Source organism: Aquila chrysaetos, chromosome 2, assembly GCF_900496995.4.
Source record: "Aquila chrysaetos chrysaetos chromosome 2, bAquChr1.4, whole genome shotgun sequence".
NCBI classification, from domain to species: domain Eukaryota; kingdom Metazoa; phylum Chordata; class Aves; order Accipitriformes; family Accipitridae; genus Aquila; species Aquila chrysaetos.
In genome coordinates, this window is record NC_044005.1 from 36,326,440 (window position 1) to 36,346,950 (window position 20,511).

At 36.5% G+C, this 20,511-nt stretch overlaps 1 protein-coding gene across 5 annotated transcripts in view; it reads right to left on the bottom strand.

Moving 5' to 3' along the window:
• Window positions 1-20,511, bottom strand: part of FMN1 (formin 1) — a 208,851-nt gene that overhangs the window by 156,366 nt on the left and 31,974 nt on the right. For 4 of the 5 annotated variants that reach the window (XM_030041745.2, XM_030041739.2, XM_030041750.2 and 1 more), the window contains one exon: window positions 3,921-4,087. In XM_030041745.2, coding sequence (XP_029897605.1) covers window positions 3,921-4,087 — 167 coding nt within the window. The remainder of the gene's footprint in view (window positions 1-3,920; window positions 4,088-20,511) is intronic. The other variant, XM_030041760.2, reaches the window with a different exon arrangement.

Below are 20,511 nucleotides of genomic sequence, written 5' to 3' on the forward strand. Positions count from 1 at the left end.
TTCTTGAGGTGCTTAAGAGTTCCCCTGAAGTAGGTTTTAAAACTAGCTTTGAAGAAAACAAGCCAGAATAAAGTGATCTAATTTTTATCACTATCATACGGCAGGGCTGAAGGCTTCCTGACCCCCTATCTATTCAGATTGCCTTTTCAGATCACTGGAATAGCAACCCAGAGAAACACGAACAGGACATGAAGACACATTCTACAAAACAGCCAAGTGGCTAAACTGTATAGAAAACAAACTTTCTACTGTTTTTTTCAACATAAAGAGCCTTACACCAAGAATATTTTGCATAATTTCTTGAAAATAATCATAGACTCAAAGATGCACGAATTGTGTCAGGCTTCAGAAGAGCCACTTGAAGCAGCAGACTGTGGTTGTGGCTCAGGCGGTTTGAACTGATCTGAAGCTCAGCAGACAGAGTCCTGCCCTCTGCCCTGTCCCCAAACCAACACTGTGCTGACTGATAATGATCTGAACATTCTCCTAACATTCCCCTGCTCTCCTGTCTGTCTCTCCTGCTGTTTATCTCATTTTATACTTAGTATTTTAACTCTTTAAATGCTCTAAAACAGAAAAGGCAGAGAAGATGGAGGGAAGTCCTGGATTTTCATCATTATTCTCCACCTTGTTACCTCACTATAGACCATTATGCAAGCAATTTTCCTGAGGTTTGAGGATCTGTGTATCACCAACATAATCACTTTAAATGTAAGTAATTAAGTTTAGACATAGCAACAGAAACATAGATATGATAATTCTTACCAAAATTCAGCATTACATGATGTTAACAGAACGAGTGGAGACCAAACACGTTTGGTGTAGGGGGCTGTAGAAATGCAGTGGGGTTTTTAAGGTCTTCACCAAAATTCTGCCTGACATTGAGATAGGGACTACTTTAGAGAATTTGAAAAAAGATCATAGTAGTTATATGGTTATAAAACCAGAAAGGACATTAAGAAAGCCAGTTTACTATTTTGAAGGAGTGCAGATTGTATCAATAAAAGTATGGAACAGTTAGCCTGTAAAACCCATCATACAAAAACCTGATGGTAGTTCTGAGGCAGAACTGCAGCTGCAGGCTGATCTCCTGGTTAAAACAAGCAGACACATAAGTAACAAAGGGAACAGAAGATCACTGTAAACTGTGTAAGTAAACTGAGTAAGATCTTTGTGCATTAAGGCGCAAAGGCCAGTACTTAGTGTAACAAAGAACGGAGGTGGATTTTTAATCTTTTCCCTTTGTGCTTTCCTTTTCTAGGTTGCTCTCTTTTCAGCTTCTTTTCATTTCAACAGGCCTTTGCTCCCCATCTACAGTATCATATAATAAAGGTTAAACAAATAACTTTATAAAACAAAAATCAACATAGTCACATCAAATAATTTACCAGAATTTCTTAAGTAATTACTAGCTATTAATAGTTATTTTAGTTGCATTTTCACATCTTATTTATGTGCTTTTTTATGAGATGAAATGCTGTATAAAGAATTGAGTGGAGTTGCATTTCTATTTTCATTGTCTTCCATATCTCTGTATCTTCTCTATGCTGGATTGTGAATGAGAATGCAGCATGGTCCCAACTAAGATTCAAAATCTAATGCAGGATTTTTTTTTCAGGCTTCTGGTACAGATTGCACATTTGAAATTCCTGTCAGAGTGGAATTCATTCACTCTTTCCCTCATCTACTTTATCTGCCTCCTTCCAACTAACAGAAACATAGAATCATCTTTTCAATAACATAACCAAACAGTAGTATATCTCTATATGCACATATACAAATATATTATACATTCATGTAAGGATGCTCCTAATCTACAGAAAGCAGAGCTATTCAGTAAGAAGCTTTGTTTTTCACATTGTCACTATTATGAATATAACTGCATTTTAAAAGAGTGGTGCATAACTTTTTGATCAGTCAGGCTAAACTTTTTCTTCCAACAGCAGGAAAGGGCCATAGCTCACATGACTGGATGTAGTGCGACTGTGAGTAAATAAATTGGTCCATTTCAGTTGCTATTTCCTGGAACATCATCTTTGTTTCAGAGTTGCTCTTCAGACACAGGCACATTTTTTGACCACAGTTGTCTTGCTGTCCAGTCTGAGGAGTACACTGGGAAGACAATATCTCGGAATGGATTGCTGTCACCAGAGCAACTCATGCAGCCTATCATTGGCCATTATCTTTCCTACAAGCTGCCTATAGCAGTGCTGCAGTGCAAATGGATTCTGATGGCAGAACCAGCAGCAGCCTTCTCACTACTGTTCTTTCGGCAGGTCTTCCTCCAATCCCTTGTCACACAACTGGACATGGACTCATCTTGAAGCAGAAGAAGAGTCTTTGAGATGCAAGGTCTCTGTAAGTAATTCACCCCAGAGTTCTGTTCTGAAAGACTTTCAAGAAAGTCACAGAGAGTGACCTGCAGGATAAAGTGTCCTGGTGGGTCCCTAACAGGCCATCAGCCCATGCTGAGCACCCCTTTTTTATAGACATTGAGGCTTTTGTTCTGAATCTCTTAGAAATAGTGGAATAAATATTCTTCCTTGTTAACTACAAGGAACTGAAATAATTCCCTTTTTCATAATGCAGTTAATTCGATTTTTAGACAGAAAATGCTGCTTAAAAAAGAGTAAGAAAAATGGAAACAAACTGCATACTAATCTTAGATGTCTCTTATTTCACTCAAATTATTTTCTTAAATGGCTTTTAATTTGGAACTCCTCCTGCTTTACACAATAACTTTATAAATGCAGAGAAAGTATCCTCATGAACTGGATTCTTGCTGTTGTAGCATAGATTTGTAGCAGTGATAACAACTTCTTTTCAGTCCAGTTACTTGTCTTCATCTCAACATTTTATTACAAGGATAAACCTGCACCTTCACAGTACTATAACAACATTCTAATGAATTATTTTAGGAAAAGGAGGTTAGGACAAGAAATTAATTTTATAACAAGCTCAAGAGAATAGCAACGGTGAGTGTAAGCATCATTAAAAGCATTTTAAAGATATTTCTATGTCAATTCTGGTATTTCTACCAACAGATGTCACTGTTACGCAAATTTGTGTTAGTGGTGTTTTGCACAAACTGTATTGCATAGTCTAGTCTTTAAAGCATTTTCTTTCAACTATTCCATCGTTTCTATGTTTTTTTTCCTCTTCTACTACATTCTGTTCCCTTCTCCCTCCAATTTCAAAACTACTGCCAAAATGTGTCTATCTGTATGCTGGTTACTGCTCATCCCCGGGAGCCTGTGAGTATTTCCAGCTAGACTAGGCTAGGCTGTGTTGAGCAAGTATCCCACACTGTGATTAACTCAGGTTGACATCTGAAGCTTCAGTGTCTTATATCCCAGGAAGTTTAGAAACTTTTACTGTCAAATTCATGGCCAGTCTGACTCCAGTGCCAGTTCAGCTGCTCCAAAACTCTGAGAAGCAACAGCATGGCTCCCAGCAGTCCTGGGCTGTGCACGTGCACGCACACACACACATGCACATGTGCATGAGTACACACACTCACACACATGTTGCACACACACTGATTGCTGACTTGAACCCTCCTGGTACCTATTCTTATCCTTGTCATCTCCTAGTTGCTAGCTCCTGCAATCCATTTCCAGGAAGACAACTAATTTAAACTAAACAACCATTATGATTTTAGAAATGACGGATCATGTATCTTAATCTATTTATATAATTTTAAAAATTTTCTGTATCTATTGCTCTCAGGCTTAGCTGTACATAGGCACATGGACTTACAAACCATCTGGAAAACTGTATCCCATCCAAAACTTTGCAGTTCATCAGGTATTTTGGAACATGGTTTTAGACATACCAGAAATAAGTATGTACCAGAAATGTAATTGTATATAATAAATGCTTGTTGAAACCCAATATAGCATGAACAGAGTCCTACTCACATTCAGTTCCAGGCTCAAATGCAACACATTTCTGTTGATCTTCTCCTTCTCACTTGAATGAGCAAATGGGTTTGAGCGTCCCAATCTGCAATCCAAACCCCAGGTATCTTCATCTCTGTTTGCCACATCCAGCCGCTCAGTGAAGTCATCCTTTAAAGCAGACTCTGCTGGAATACCGAAGCAAAATGAAATGAAATAAAATAATTGTATGCATCTGCAAATAAACCCCGCATATGAAAGTTCTATATCTTTTTGAAATTCTGGTACAGGCTACCAACGCATGCACTTACAGGTCTCTTGTTTGTTTAAAACAAAACAGAATGGCATAAACAGGGTACATACTTTGTTTACACTCAGAAAAAATGTTTTTGTACTTAAATTTTGTGGGACGGATTTAGCAAAAAAAGCGGGCTGCTTGTCCTTCTCCCACACACAGACACACACTGTATGTAAGGTGCTTGAGTTTTCACCTCCTCTGCTAAGGCACTCTTACTTGCCCTCCTGAATGTGCTTGTTACACACACATATTTCAGAGATGCCTGTGAACTATAAAACTAAGCTAAGGAAGCTCGAAAGACTGATTAGACAAACTTTTTGACATTGGCTAAACACAGCCTTAGTGGGGACTGTGCCAATCCACATTAGTCCCTTACACCAAATGCATGAAAAACAGAGCCTTTCCATCAGAAGTGATACTTAACACTTTACCTTGCTCTAGTAACCTTAAACATAGTATCAACCTAGTTTTGGAAGGCTTTAGTTACAAATAAACAGGCATGAATCTAGTGGCAGAGGTAAGAGCAAAACCTGACAGGTAAAAGTACACACCTCTGAGTCGTGCACTACAACCACCACCCAGTGCTCTCTCTTCCGTTCGCAGTATCGCTGGTTTATTAGTTCCCCAAAGTAATGTATTAAGTCTTTTTCTGCATGATAGCCTCTAATTTAGCAATGAGAAAACCAATGAATTCCATGAAGTCAGCATGTTCTCTGAAGTGTAATGTCTGACATGATATAGGATATATACACCTCTTTTTATATTCCCTAGGATATATACCCTCTTTCATATACACAGACACATCCATCTTGAAACATTCTAGTGGAAAATTGAGATACTAGCACAATTCCTGGCTGCTACATATGCTAGCTTAGCATTATACAAACAACTGCACTTACAATTTTGTAATTTATTTTTAATTTTTTGCATTTTTCCTCATTTTAAAAGATCATGTTAAAAAAGAGGCACTAGGATCAGAATCTGTAAGCCTGTTTGCTTAAATATAGGCTGATTTTCAAGCCTTCTGAAAGCTTATAGCTCCAAATAATTTAGGTGCCACACAGTATCCATAAACATAGTAAAGTAAAATACTTGGTAAAATGGCCAACAATCCAAAGTACAAATCAGCTATTATTGTGTGAATAAACTCATCTTTTTTCTTATTCACACAAAATCTCAAAATGAGAACCTATCAAAAGACAGCATTTCTGCAAAAAAAAAAAAAAATTATACATACCTTACACTTTTTGAAATTATGCACTGCATATAATATGAAACTGTATCAAGATATTAAAAAACAAGACAGCGTATTTTAGGACATACTCAAGTCCAGATGTGCCCTCTTTAAGATCAGGTATCTAAAGAGAGATTTGCTTTCTGACTTTCTGAATCATTGCTTTCCTGTATATTTTTATACATTCAATAAACTGTTTTTTCTTGTTGGCCCTTACATCATTACATAAGTCATTCTGCTATTTAGAAAACTTTAAGTTGAGAAATACAAATATTATGCTTTGTAGTATAATAACCTGAATAAAATGTATCACTTGAATTTTGACCTCATCTTTATTGCTCCATACAATTAGCCCAGTTACCTCTGGCCACTCTACTTTACATGATTGTAACATGTGGAAATTATAAAGAACGTTCCAGGTGACTGGAAAGAAAAAAGTAAAAATCACCATTTTTAAGGTAATTGGACATTATTTGTATCATGCTAGGAAACCTATCATGCCAGCTTTTAGCCTTTCTCCTGATTTCTGTCACATACCAACACTACAGTTTTTGTGGGTATCTACTGACTTTACACTGTAAAAAAATTGGAATCTTGTCATACAACCTATGAAACCCATACGCACTTCTATAAAACAATGCAGCATTAAAACAACATTAAAATGTGAATATACACAGTAAAACCCAGGAAATACTACCATTTTTAATTCAATGCTTTTTGGGAATCCATTTTGATTTTGTAATTACCTATTCACTTATTGTCCACCCTGCTCAGCATTACCTCCAATACTTCAAAGCTCGACTACAGTTGCATTCTGCAGTTAGTTTGAATCCATTATTTTTATCTATGTCCCCTCTGTTTTGAGATGTCTATTCTAAGTCAGCTACTGCTAAAGAGAAAATTCCTATGTGGAAGTGAATTTTACCCATAGTGTGGTTACTCTAATAATTTTCATTGATTCATAGGTGATACAGAGCTGTAGCAAGAGGCCACATTCAAAATTCCTTCTTGCAGCAGTTGGTATTTCCCATAATTAACTGTGGCACAGCTAAGAATGGTCAGCCCTGGCAAATGCTTTCTGGGCTACTAGAAAAATGAGTACCTCCCTCAGCTGCAGAAATTCAGTTTTTGTCCAAGTTTAATTTTATGCACCACAATATTAATTTATGGTATTTTTGCTGTTGGCAGACTGCTCCCAAGTCTGTTACCAAGCCTCTATTCTCCACCCTCTATTCCAATAATTACTTGATGTTCTGTTATCTACAGGTTTACCCTGCTAGCTGATGACCCCCATTCTTCCCTGAACCAGTTCTCCCCTGTACACACCATTAGCATACAACCAGTTCTATGGTAAGGGACCCATCTGCCTCAGCAGACAGTGAACTGAAAGGAGAACTTTAACCATCTCTCTAGCTATTCTATTTTAAGCAAATTCTTAAATACTTGACCATATTTTTCCCTTAAGTTCACATTCTGTCAGCTCCAACAGATGGCTTTTTACTGCTACTTACACTTATCCAGGAAATAATTTTTTTTCTAAATTGGCAACCCACTGTAGTCCAAGAAGAGGAAATTTAGATTGTTTCTATAATTTCAGAGACTGTGGTTGAATTAGGTTTATTTGCTACATAAATTTAAAATGAATGTTTAAAAATATCTGAGTGTTTAAAAAAAAGTGTGTGTTTAAAAAAAAGGTCATATATATTTTATGCATATAATATATGCAAACACATGTATATATCCATTCAATCAGAGGCTAAATTTAGTATGTTTTGAAACGCATATGCTTATCCTTTAGCCAACTTAACTGATCTGACAACATCTTCCCTCGCCCCCCCGAAGAAAAGGCTTCCAAGAGAGTCCAATTGCTACTCAAACTGTCTTCCGGGTTTTACAGTTCATAGGAATTAGGTAGTGCCTCCTATGAACACTGCATGTAGAAAGAAAACTGCCCAAATAGAGATTTGCTGCCACCTGTTGTCCCAAGGGAATGCAAGACAGCAAAGTAAACGCAGGAAGACTTGAGTACTTAATGCTTCCTTGGCAATTTTTACCACGCAGACTTTGAGAGTGTAAGTAAGCACCTTTATCTTGTTAAATTTACAGGTAAGCCAAATGAGGCACTGAAACCTCAGGGATACAGACATGGTTGTATCATCAGACTGTGGTAATAAATAGTACATCCAGGATCTCCTAAATCCTCTAGTCCTATGCTGAACCTACATAAGGTAATTACACCTGTCTTTTTTTCGTACAAATGACACATTCTTGTCATACAAAGTCTTTTAAACACAATCTCTTAAATTAGCAAATAGGCATATTAGATAACATGTAATGCATTTCTATTAAGTTACCATTGTGGAATCCATAGTTCTACAGTTTCTAAGGGACATAGTATGTTTTGCCTGGGCAGTCTCTCTGTATAGAAAGCCTGTTTGTACTTTCTCAGCTATCTCGGAAAAAGAACGTGGGGGAAAAAAAATCAGCTTCTCAAACATTTTTGTTAGTCCAAGGAATTAGGATGAGTCATAATATCCATTCCCTGTGGGAACATGGTTTGCTTAACCACAACACACTTAAGTCTGAGACCAATGTTTATGCTGTGTCTTTTTAGCTTTTGTTTCCTCATCACTGCTCATTCTATATATTAATCTTTTAATTGCACTCCATTCTTTCTAGATTGCTTTGTTATATCACACATGATAAAAACATAATGGTTACTCTTTTTGTATGGTGATTCCTATGTAATGTACAATTCTATTACCTATTTGATTAAATGTTACAAACAATTCTATATGTGAAGCATGAATAAAAACCCCCTTTTGTTAATTAGATACTTGTGTTCACCGCTTGCCTCTTGGCAGAAGTGAAAAGAAGGCAAATAAAATAAAATTTAAGTCTTTGTACACCGTTTGAGAATGAGCCTCAGAATGCCAAGTTTTGTGGACCTTTAAGGTTTTTGGGGTCTTAAATTTTAGAAACAAACAAACTAAATAATAACCAAGTAGGTTTATTCAGCAAGTGGACCACAAAACTGAAACAGTCTAAGCGGCAAAGTTGCTTATTTAAAGGCACCATTTTGACAGCAGAGCTGAACACTCTGAACATCGGAACTACATTTAGAGCACTTACAGTATTACTAGCTGAAGACAATGATATTACTGTAGGGATTTAGCTGTTCCAAGATCTTACATCAGCAAGTCATAGCACGCTAAACAATCTTTGGCATAATTCCTTGCCCAAATAGATTAAGGTTGACCAATGTTACTGAAAGCATTGGTGGAATGTGAGGGTAACCTCAGCTGAAAAGTCAACGTATTTTTTAAGAACATGGAAATCCAAAATATGCAGATCCTACCAAAACTATTTTTTGCTGTGTACCTCAAATTTTATGATCCATCCCTCTTGCCTGACCTTTTTCTTTCTAAATCAAGAACCAAGCAGTAAATGCTTCCTGATTTTTCCTCTTTAAAATTTCTCTTTTCTTTTTGTTGCTACAGACACCAGTTTAATAAATCTCCATTTAAAAATAGCATTGGAAGTAGTCTCAGCAGTTTCAGTTTCTGTAGGTAGATGATACTGCACAGTTCCATGCACATGCCATCTGTGGTATCTTAGATCTGTTAGTACATAAAGACATTAATTCTGTATAAACATATAAATTCTGCACCCAATATTCCCATGCATGTAGCTGACACAGAGGACAGTAAGATTTGCTTTTCTGGAGCTAAGCTCTGTTTTGAAGTTGAAGAAATATGAGTAAGTAGGGAGAAAAATAAGAAAGGCTGAAAGGGAATTAAAAAATCTAGATGGAGCCCTCCTCCTTCCCTTTTAGTTTTCCAGATTTCCTTTATGGGAAGGAAGCAAATATAAGGAACCTGTTTGCTCTGCTAGAGACTCAAGAGAAGACTGAAAAGAAATCTTAGTATTAATACAGTTCTTTCTATTGTATTGGATAGAATGTAAAGTAGGATATAGCTTTCTGCACAGAAAAGTGAACACTGTGCACTAGGTAGACTAATAAATCCTCTTAAGAAAATCTGTAGGTAAGTGCAAGACTAGAGAAACTGGAAAAAACCGCTAAATGCTGTATTTGGGAATGAAGCCATATGCGACTTCTTGTCATCTTTCCCCCTATTACTGATATTTCTATTTAATCTGTGTTGGAGCATGAGGTGATTCATACTGTAAGCAGTTTAGCAAAATCCTTGCTGAAGATTGCCTACGTTTCCACAGTACATTTAAGGAATTTTTTTTGTGTGATGACAAATTGCGGATTTTAAAAAGCAAATGTTAGGCCTGCTACTTGCTATACTGCTCTAACAAAGAAGCCTGAATGGCACAGTACTGAGTACAATTTTTAAATCAAATCCCTGAAAGCTGTGAGTGTAGGAACAAAGCCCTTGAGCAGCAACACCCTGCAGTGGCAGTTGAGGACTGGGGTCCTTGTAATGCTCAGAGAGCTAGAAGCTCCTGGAGTATCAATATCCAAAACAATCAACAATTTATTGTCTTTTGGCTGTGTCCTATTTCTCCAGCAAACAGTAAATACAATTTAGTACTGCTAATAATGGAAAAAATGTTTAAGTGGCTTCAAATCCATCCAAATATTAACAGAGAAATCTATTACCAAGTAAAATTAAGACCTCCCTCTCTAGCTAGCAAATAAAGATTAGTGTTTTATTCTGAAATGCGACCTCAAAGTAGGATATCTTCCCACAGCAGGAGATAAATTGTACATAGCCTTGACATGAACGTCTAACATTAAAAAAAGAACAACAACAAAAACCAGTGAAGATAAAGCTCTCTAGCCTAGAAAATTTGAGTGTACAACCACTAAACATAGGAATGTGGAGAAAATCCGAAATATTTATTTGCTGGCAAAAAACATTTGTGCAACTTCTCAATGCAGAGTGTATCAACTGCAAGAGCATGTGATACAACTCAAAGCTTTTCAAAAAATGCTTCGGAATGGTCACAAACCTATGGAAGATTAGCAACATCTATCAAATCCTATAAATTACTTGTATAAATTTCATGTTTTTGTATTAAAATAACTTTACATTTAGACTGTTGACAATGAATGTGATTTATAATTTTTTTTATTAAGGGTTTACATTTACAGTAATTTATATACTCTATACCACTTTTTTCCTCCACCTCAATCTATTTACTCTAGACAAAAAAACTCCAACCTCTAATAGAGCAAACCCTAATAGCAAAAATGAGAATACTTATCACTATCTTAATGTAAAAGAACTAGTACAGTTTGTATTAGGAAAAAAAATTTAAAGAGCAGGATCATGAGCAGAAAGATGAGAACACCATATTCAAGTTTCAGTGCTGTGCAACCATCCAACAAGTGTTTAAGAAACTTGAGGAACAGGAACTCTAGAAACAAGTAAAGAATGTATTTGCTGAATTAGGACACAGTCCTGCAAGCTACTGAGTAGTCTGACCCCATTCAGCATACTGCTTTAGCATATACTCAAATTTAACAAGTTTAGTTACACTGAGCAAATAACGAGCAGGACCTGCCTTGTCAGTTTCCAGCCAAATCTTGCTTTCAGATGCAAGTGCGATGCTCTCCAAGTGTTCACAATTGGCATTATAAGCAAAGAAACAAAGATACAAAAAACCCCAAGAGGACATAACACAGGAAGCAGTTGGCACTTCAGTGCAAATTCTGAATATCTTACTATTCCCAAAGGAGTATCATGTGTCCATAGCCAAACCCCACAATTAATGTTCAGGCCAAGGTTCTGAGCTGCAATGCCAGGAACTTTTAGCAAAAGGCTCGTTTTTAATGCCAAAGAATTTCAGTGCTCATAGTAACTTCCAGATTGGGATAATACCCAAAGCAATCTAGTTAAATATCCAATCAGCATACATTAATTATACAACATTTCCCAAGTTAGCAATTTGTGGACATACAAAAATTACATACTGCACAAGGCTTTGAAATATCTGACAATTCACATATGCTTTTGGTATTAAGCATATGCTAAATGTCTTGTGGGGTTCTAAAATAGATAATGATAATTTTCCAAAAGCAGTTTACAACTTTTATTACCTTAAGACATTTCTATACAATCATAGTACATACCATATTTGTTATAGATTACACTCAAAGCAATTACCAAAAACTGAAGCACTCCTAATACCATAATTCCTGTCTACTACTTGGGGAGTGTTTCACTCTGTCTTTTTACAACCGGTTTTCTGATCTGTGGCCTTAGCCAGTGAGCTAAAAGAATGTGGAGGGGGAGACTGAGGAGGAATAAATTCTTTATTCCTTATGTTGTTTAGCAAGATTTGACCTTGCAAGCAATAGTCTTTGAAAAGATTACAAACCTGTGGCTAATGCAATAAGGAGAATGAAGAAGTATACAGAAAATCCAGACAAAAAGCTACACAGCTGAAAGCTAACATCTTTTAGGCAACAAGCTAGGGATAGAGGCTACAAGTCCTTGACCACAATGTCAGCAGGTTAAGTAAATTTACTAAGCTATTTAATGACTTAAAGTGTTTATATTACTTTTCTCATGTGCTTTTTAGAATATTTCCCCCTACCCACTGGCTCTCACTCTTCTGTTGACTACCAGAAAGACAAAGCCACCACAGACAAGATTTGGTTTGGGCATTAGGTAAGTGAAAAAGCACCACATATGTAAGATTGATTTTAAATAATCTACATCTTTTACAATACACTTAAAAATGTTGAAAACTGCGAAAATAAGCTCTAACATTGATGAATCTATGTGCAGAGGTCACTTAGGCCACTTCTACATTGCACAAATGTTATTATATAAAGATTTTTAGTACAAGTATTAATATTGGAATTGATGAAGTATGGATAGAAATGCGCAAAAGCACCACAAGCAACAATTAAAAGAATAGCATGTATAGATGACCAGGGACACTACTGACAGCAACAAAACTAATTAGCACTGAGTGTGTTATTCATATCTAGACCATGGTGCATATGATTCATCAGTGGAAAACTACACTCTGATAATAGGAGGAGGACGGCAAAAGGTTACACCACATGGCCTGTGCTGTTCCTCCTCCTCCTCATGGAATAACACCGCATTGCATGTGACATTCTTTTGCCTGTTATCCAAAACGAAGACACAGGATAGCCCAAAAGATACTGAAAATCAAGAAACAAAGACAACGGGCAGCAACCATGCTTAACACCCATGACAGGCAAAATACGCAAGATTTTGTGGCAAAAGGATCATGCCATACTAACTGTTGATTCTTAGGGGTATAAAAAAAAAATCTTTATCCTTAGGGGATAAAAAAACCTTTTTTGTCATCAGTCTAGAAGAACCTGAGAGCTGTAGTGAGGATTTGACAACTGGTGTCTCTTGTTCTCCATAACCTCATTAGCAATGCTGGCCGGACTGCTTTAACATAGGCATTATCTTGAGTGAGAGTGACAACATGCTGTGAAAGGGCAGAATCAACTCAGAGAATCCACTTACGCAGAGATCTGTGAGATCATTTTCTTCTGTAAGGTCCCACAAAAAGTTTTGTTGCACTAATTTTCTACATCCAACTGGAAGGATGGCTGAGACAGTGACATCAAAACTACTAATCTAAATAGCTAATAGTACTAATAAATAGTACTACTAGTACAGCTATTCAATGCAGCCCTGCATTCTGTTTAACAGGCCCTGCGTAGCTGTACTCTAGTACATAGCTATAGTATATAGCTATACTAGTTTCACACATAAATTAGCATCTCTTCCTGATTCTGGACTATGTCATGAAGGCACACCAGCTGAACTCCAGACCAGTTGGGTATTTCTGCACTATTACACGGTGTCAGTCTATCCTCTGGGAGCTAACTGCCAAGCTGTTTATTCAAGAATGAGCTTGAGAACTGTATCCTTTTCTTGGTTACCTTTCCTTACTTCTATTCCAGCTTGTCCTTCATTTAAAGAAAGGTCACAGCTTCTTGTACACTGCCTAAGGCTGTGGTGGTGGGAAAAAACAGAACAGGTTGGATGGAGCATGGCCCCTGCAGGTGTAGTATTTTGCAAAAGATGCTAAGAATAAGACTCAATGACATGTGCAAATGATTTTTCTTTTCCAAGTCCCATTACTTAGCCACATTTGACAGAAAGATAAAAATATATTCCTGACAAAAATTATCTTCCAGAAAGATTTAATAGCTTCTTTCAAATATTTTTTTAATATAACAATTTTTTTGTTGTTGTAAAACAACATTTTTCTCCAACCTGTTTCTCACAAGTAGGTAAACAATTTCAGCTGTCATTTTAAAAACCTCAATTTAAGATAAGCACACAAGATGTATAATTTTATCAGAAATTATTACTTTGATGAATTCATAAGAACTGAAACCATAAGTGACAGGCAGCAGTAACAGCTCCAACTGTAGTCTATAACAATACTTATTAAATAACAAAATATCATCTCACACGCCTTCATCCCAATGTGTAACCTGTCCTATCCCTACTACAGACAGTCCCAAATTCACATCTGCAGGAATACTATCTATTAAGTTACAGATGTGGTCCTCAGTATATACTCCCATAAGCAATGATTGATACACAATAATCTAGAAGAACTGAAAAGGTAGTAAATGTAGTGCATTTTAGCTTGATGTTTTCCTGCAAAGTGATAACAGATATTGAAGAAGTCCACTGAAGAAAATTGAAGTCCCATGAAGAAAGATACAGAATTAATTACAATCATGAAATGCTTCTGTTCAGTATTAAATATTTAAAAACAAAATAAATATTGACATAGGAACTGCCAAATCAAAGAGAAGGGTTAGTGAAAAAATGTTTTCAGGATTTAACCTTTTTTTTTTCCTTTTCCCTTTTTTTTTTTTTTTTTTTTTAAAAGATCTCTCTTTATATGTCCTAATCCTGTAATTTAGCCAGACTTTTATAGGTGGAAGGATTTAACATATAGAACAAACTAAAATTTTGTGCTTAGCGGTGCACTTAATGCTAAACAAACAAAGTAACACAGTACACCAGAATTGACAGTTTTAAAAAAGAAAGAGGCAACATATCTCAAACAACTAACACAGGTCAGGCTCAGCTACTGACGGAAAGAGACAGATAAGAATAGTCTCTTTTTAATGGGGAAGGACCTATATTATTTGTCTTCAAACAAACACTGAAACTTCTCAAAATATCTGAGGTACAAGGAGTGAGAGAGATGACTGAACAGAAGGCAGAAAGAAATGGGGAAGTGACAGTGTTTGAGCCGGTCAAGATGCCAGAGAGACAAAGGAGAGGAAATAATAAATAGAGGAGTTGGCTGAAAGTTACCCAGGGTCAAGGATTAAGATGAGAGGAAGGAGAGGGAGAGCTACAAGACAAAAGGCAGTGAGAGAGAAAGGTGATGGAGATTTAGGAGAAGAAACAGACTGTGAAAGGATTCCAATTAAGAAGATTTTAGTGTACTGCAACTACCACAAGTACCACTCAAAGGTTTTCTTGGCAAAGTATATAATCAAACAGCTTCAACAGCTGTACTTATCTGGGAGGGCAGGTTCCTTAGGATATAAGCAATACAAAATAATCCTGATGTTAAGAATTTGCCCGTCAACACATTTAACCATGTGAGTACTGAATGTGTGCAAGTGGAAAGACAAGCCTGTCACTTATCACTCAATATAAGTTAACATGTAATAAATCAATAAGTGAAAAATTGTGCTCATGACTAGTAAAAATGCATTTCTGAGACTGTAGGATCACAGTTCAGAGTCATTAAGGAATCTCCATCCTCTTCTGCAAAAGCAGCCACACTAACGTTTACATCTAATCATGAAAGAAGTGAACAAGCCAGTCTGACACCTAAAATTATTTGATAATTCACCTCCCAAAGATCTACAGCTACACTATTTCAGTTGTCCTGTGACAACTGATACCCTCTTTTTCTGTTTAACCAACGCAGGAACAGAAAGCAAGCATTGAACACCTCTCTGCAATGGTCAGATACTCAGTAGTGACATCTCAGCATGAGGGCAGCAGCTAATAGAAGGAGATTACTTTGGTTCACAATCTTCAAACTCTGGCATCAGTACACCCAGTGTCGCTACTGACTGAGTAATGAGGAACCTAAGTCGGTCTGCATCACACAAACTTTCAAAAGATTCAGCTGACTTTTTTTTTTTAGTGCAGGTAGCCCTGAATGGCTTTTTAGTGCATCATGAGCCTACAGGAACTCCAAATCTTATCATTGTGATGTTTGAAACACTATCAAATAAAGTTATAGGCACAGACAGACCTATCCTGACTTTTGCAGTCTTAGGAAAATTGGATGACTGAGCAAAGGGAACTGATCACCAATCCTGCAAATCCTCTGAATTGAGTTTTCACACATGTTCAAGTGTCAACACCGAAAGACAAAGATTCTGGATAGGACACAATTTTTGGCTATGCTCGCACTCAACTCTCAATTAAACATATGGATTATCTTTACTGTGGCACACCATGATTCACAAATGGGCTTCAATTCATCCAAAATGTCAGGAAAGCAGTATAGCCATATTCACAGAGCACTGAGATGTGTTTCTCTCAGTTCCAGTCAGCGCTTGCATGACAATCTGAGCTGTGTCACTGATATTGCTTTGCATTCCTCTTTCCACTAAACTTAAACGGTAATACTGAATGGCCTATTTTACATTATTTTATTATTATCCATACTTTTATTTTATCTAAGGCATTCCAAAGCCCCATTTGCCTCAGCTAATCATGAGCTGGCTGTATTAAACATGGGACAATGAAGCAGTTAAAACAAAAAACAATCCATAGGCTGTCTTCTTTCTCAATTAAATTCCAGAAAAATAATTCATTTATTTAATTCTTCTCTTTGGTACCATTTTTGACTTAATCATTACACACAACCACTGGACATTTTTCTCCATTTTCATAGATGTTGAATATTCCCTGCTTTCATAGATTTCACAGGAAGCTAGAGGTGCACAGTATTTCTGAAAATAAATTATGCCACCTATTTAGATATCTTCCCTTGTGAAAATATGGGGGTGTGGAAGTGATAATAGATTGCTTAAAATATTCTAGCTTTCCTTGAGTAAATTAAGGTTCAAACTATTTCCTTTGTATTTAAGCTTTGCCTGGCATCTTATTTTTTTTGTAAACTCGTAGTGAGATGTACTCTACATGAATAACATCTGTGAGCTAAAGATTAATTTATAGTGGCATCCATGAGTGGCTTCTCTTCAACTGTTAAAAATGGTTGCCAACTGAAAATTCTGCATTCAGACAAGATGCTGTACAGTTACCATATTCATTCTACAGTCAACATTTTGGTGCATATGAGTGACCTATCAGCTTAATATTGATTGAGTGTCAAGATACAGCAATCACATATATTCACCCAAAGTAAACATATGTTTTATTACAACCTTTCAAGAGCTTCAATCCTGGCACAACGTATGCCTTGGCAGTCCTGTTCCTCACAATTTCCTGTTACAACTGGAGCAGTGGAGACATTCTACATTAAATATTCAGAAAATACTATTAATCATATTTGCCTCCTGCAAGCTAGATAGTATTTGTACAGAACTCAGGAAGTAGGTGGGTGTAATATGATATCACATATCATAGCTTACTCACTGAAACAAAAATTAACATAATTATGTAAAATAAGGTTATTCCAGACCAAAGCACAATGTAGGAAAGCCAATGGTTCCTCCCTTTATTTCTACCTAACCTAGGACCTGCCACAGGATTGAAATTCTTACCTGCAGACATGCTTGTATTCTAATTTCAGACCTTTTCTAGACTCAAGTCTAAAGTCTGTTGTAGCTGAAACACAATAAGCTAGCCACGCACTAAAAAAGAGAGATAATCTGTTCATTAGTACGAAGAAAAACTTCAGAAAACAGTTATAAACTACTTCTGATCTGTATGATAAGAAAGGTATACATAGTTCCTTAAAAATAAGTGTTGCTTCTCAGCAAGGGAAGGTTTTCAATTCTATGTATTGATTGGTATTAGAACAGTCCAATATAAAACAACTTAAAGTGCGTAAAATGTTCAGCAGGGTAAACTACACTGCCTCAGTTTTTCCCTTTCCTTTCTCCCCAGGATCAGTCGTAAAACTATAAAATGAAATAACTCCATGGAATTAAATACTTCCCCAATGTAATTTGTCCAGCAATATTTATTTTATCCCTAACAGCATTTCTGGGAACTGATTGCCTTTCTGAGGAACAGAATTCTTTTCACATTAAGGACACACTGCAAAACATTCCTAAACAGTACTAGATCACTGTAACAAGACAGTGGATAACAACAGTACAAGCAATGTTAACCGGGAATACTTTTTTTTTTTAACAATATCAGAGCAAAAAAAAAAAAAAAAAAAAAAAGAAAGAAAAAGAACATAACAGTCAAACGTCTGACTAGCTCAGCATCCTACATCTAACAGAGCCTTATGCCTAAGGAAGCGTGTAAGAACATGCAAGCACATCTCCATGTACTCTCCTGTCCTCTCACCATGTACAACTCAGACACCTGTTTTTGTGCAAGCTGTTCAGTAATCCTTAGCAGATTTCTACCCCTAGTGTCCCCTGCACTGAAGTAAATGTTGGGCTCTGCAGTACCCTTTGGCAAAGTGTTCCACAGCTCAGCTACACACTGGATGAAGGACTATGTCCTTTTGTTTCTTCTGAACCTGGCTCTTACAAACACGTTTTTCTTTTCTAAAAATTCCTAGCATTCAATTTGCTTTTTTGAAAGCTATTGATTTTTCAACAAATATTTACACGGAACTATCTGTCACGATTCAAAGATCTCATTCCTGAAAGATAATGGTCAGCTTCATTTTATATATGAAGTAAAACTGTATTTTTTTTTGTGCATAGCTTCATATTTCTCTCCTTGAATTTCACCTGCCTTTTTACTGCTCAGTAAGTGCTTTCTCCAGTTCTTCACGGCACTTCTCTCCAAATAGCATGATATGATATGCATTGGCTACAGCAGTATTCCTGCCCCTCAGAATGATCAGGTCAGATATCAGGATATGCATCCTTCAGGCACGACAACACTGATTTTATAGTTAGTGATGAAGACTGACTAGGACTGGAGGAACTGTTTGGATAGTGAAAAAGAGGGGAATGGAAGGAGAACAGTACAATGGAGGAGGTTTCAGAAGTCACGAAGGAACATGCTACTCTACAATAGATACCTCAACACCACTCATTTCCTTTGTTTTACAGTAAGATTCAGTAAAGGATTAGCTAATTATAGCAATCTTAAAACTACCGATCAGAAACGATGCAAAAAAGAGCTAGAACTTTACATCAATAGTTATCACCTAAATTTCTTTTAAATACAGTCTGTATTTATTTATATTTTAACAAGTATCTGCCGAAATGACAAGCAACATTTTACAGTCTCAACTCTGACACATGTACATGTTAAAACCAGTCAAGTTTGGGGACAGCTTTTTATTTATTTTAAAGTGCTTTTTTGGAAAGACTTTTTTTCAGGCTTAGTGTATGGCTGATTGTATAACATCTGCAAGATACTACATGCACATTCAGTAACACTTGCACATCAAAATAACTGTATAAACCACTCGAAGAAGCCACAAATAGCTTTATCAAGGCTTTCTCGAACCCAAAGGGTTCTATTACGAAACAGAAGAAAACACTCTTCATTATGTAACCTGGCCCTTTTTACTAGCCTCAGTCAGGTCTGGCAGAGCAAACCAAAACCTTAGATGTCTAAGCACTTAACAAGTAGTCTAAATCACTTGAAAATATTTGTCATTCAATTCATTTTTGCAACTGTTCCATGCAGTTATATTACATTACTGAGGAAAAAAACAAGCTGTATTCTTTTGAAAATTCAAGGTCTAATTAAAAGGTGGTTCATTAGCCAAATGGATTTTTGTCACATGAAATTTTTCACTGGCATGCTAATGAACCAGATACAAATACCAGTCATTACTGCAATAGAGTAACGTCAAGGCTGCCAGTATTACATTTACTTTAAAAATAAAATTACAACTTAGCAATTGTTGGCCATCTAGCATATAATTTTGTTTTGGAAAGCATTCCTATTTAAACCAATCATAAGCACATACTTGCTCTCAGTCTTGCTTCAAGTTAAGCATGCCTTCAGTACTGTTCTTGAAAAGGATGGTTTTCTCTTTCAAGGCACAGTGATAACATATGCCATGCTAACGCATACCACTATATGAACGTGATGGCAAAATGCTATTGGTCATATTTCTGATTCATACAAAAGGTATACTTTATATTTTAAAATTCTTTCATCTTCAAAATATAGATGCCAAAAGAACCAAATGACAGGCATAACTTCCTTTTGTTTCTGTTGCTCACAGTTCTGTTGTAACAGTAAACCTGTTATGCAAATTCTTCACATCGGCCGAGGACCTCTAAGGTTTGTCCTCCTGAGCCCTGTACTTGTGTCACCAAGAAGAACAATTAGTTTCACTTCATCAAATTTCCTACTAGGATTAAAAAAAAGGGGATGCTATTTCAGTGGACTGAGGACCATAAAATCATTTTCCAGAAAATCCCAACATAGTCTGTTAAGTTTTATGGCTAAAAGTCAAATGAATTGCCTTACTACACTGACACAGAGACAATGACAAAATTATACTTAACTAGAAACATAATATGGAAATGCAGGTATTTCCCAGAAGAAAGCATGCAGAATTAAATAGAATTCAATTTTTAGAATGATGAACAAAGACAGACTACAAAGTACCAAAACGTATGATGAGATTCTAGACCAAAATTCAGATGCGTGGGTTTTTTTGGTTTGTTTTGTTTTGTTTTTTCTGAAGGAATAAATCCAATTTTGATGAATTTGGCTTGACAAAAGTTAACGACATTGCTGCAATAAAAAGCTGTCACATCCTTTACAATACAATTATTGGGATTCAGTTGCCTAAATGAATGTTAGATGCTGAAATTAATTTACCCCAGTCCACAAATGTGTGGATCATTCTGGGTCAGATTTGCCAGCTCTGAGCCTGTGCCTCAGACACCCTAGGGCATCTAGAACTGTGCTTTTTCCATTCTGCACACT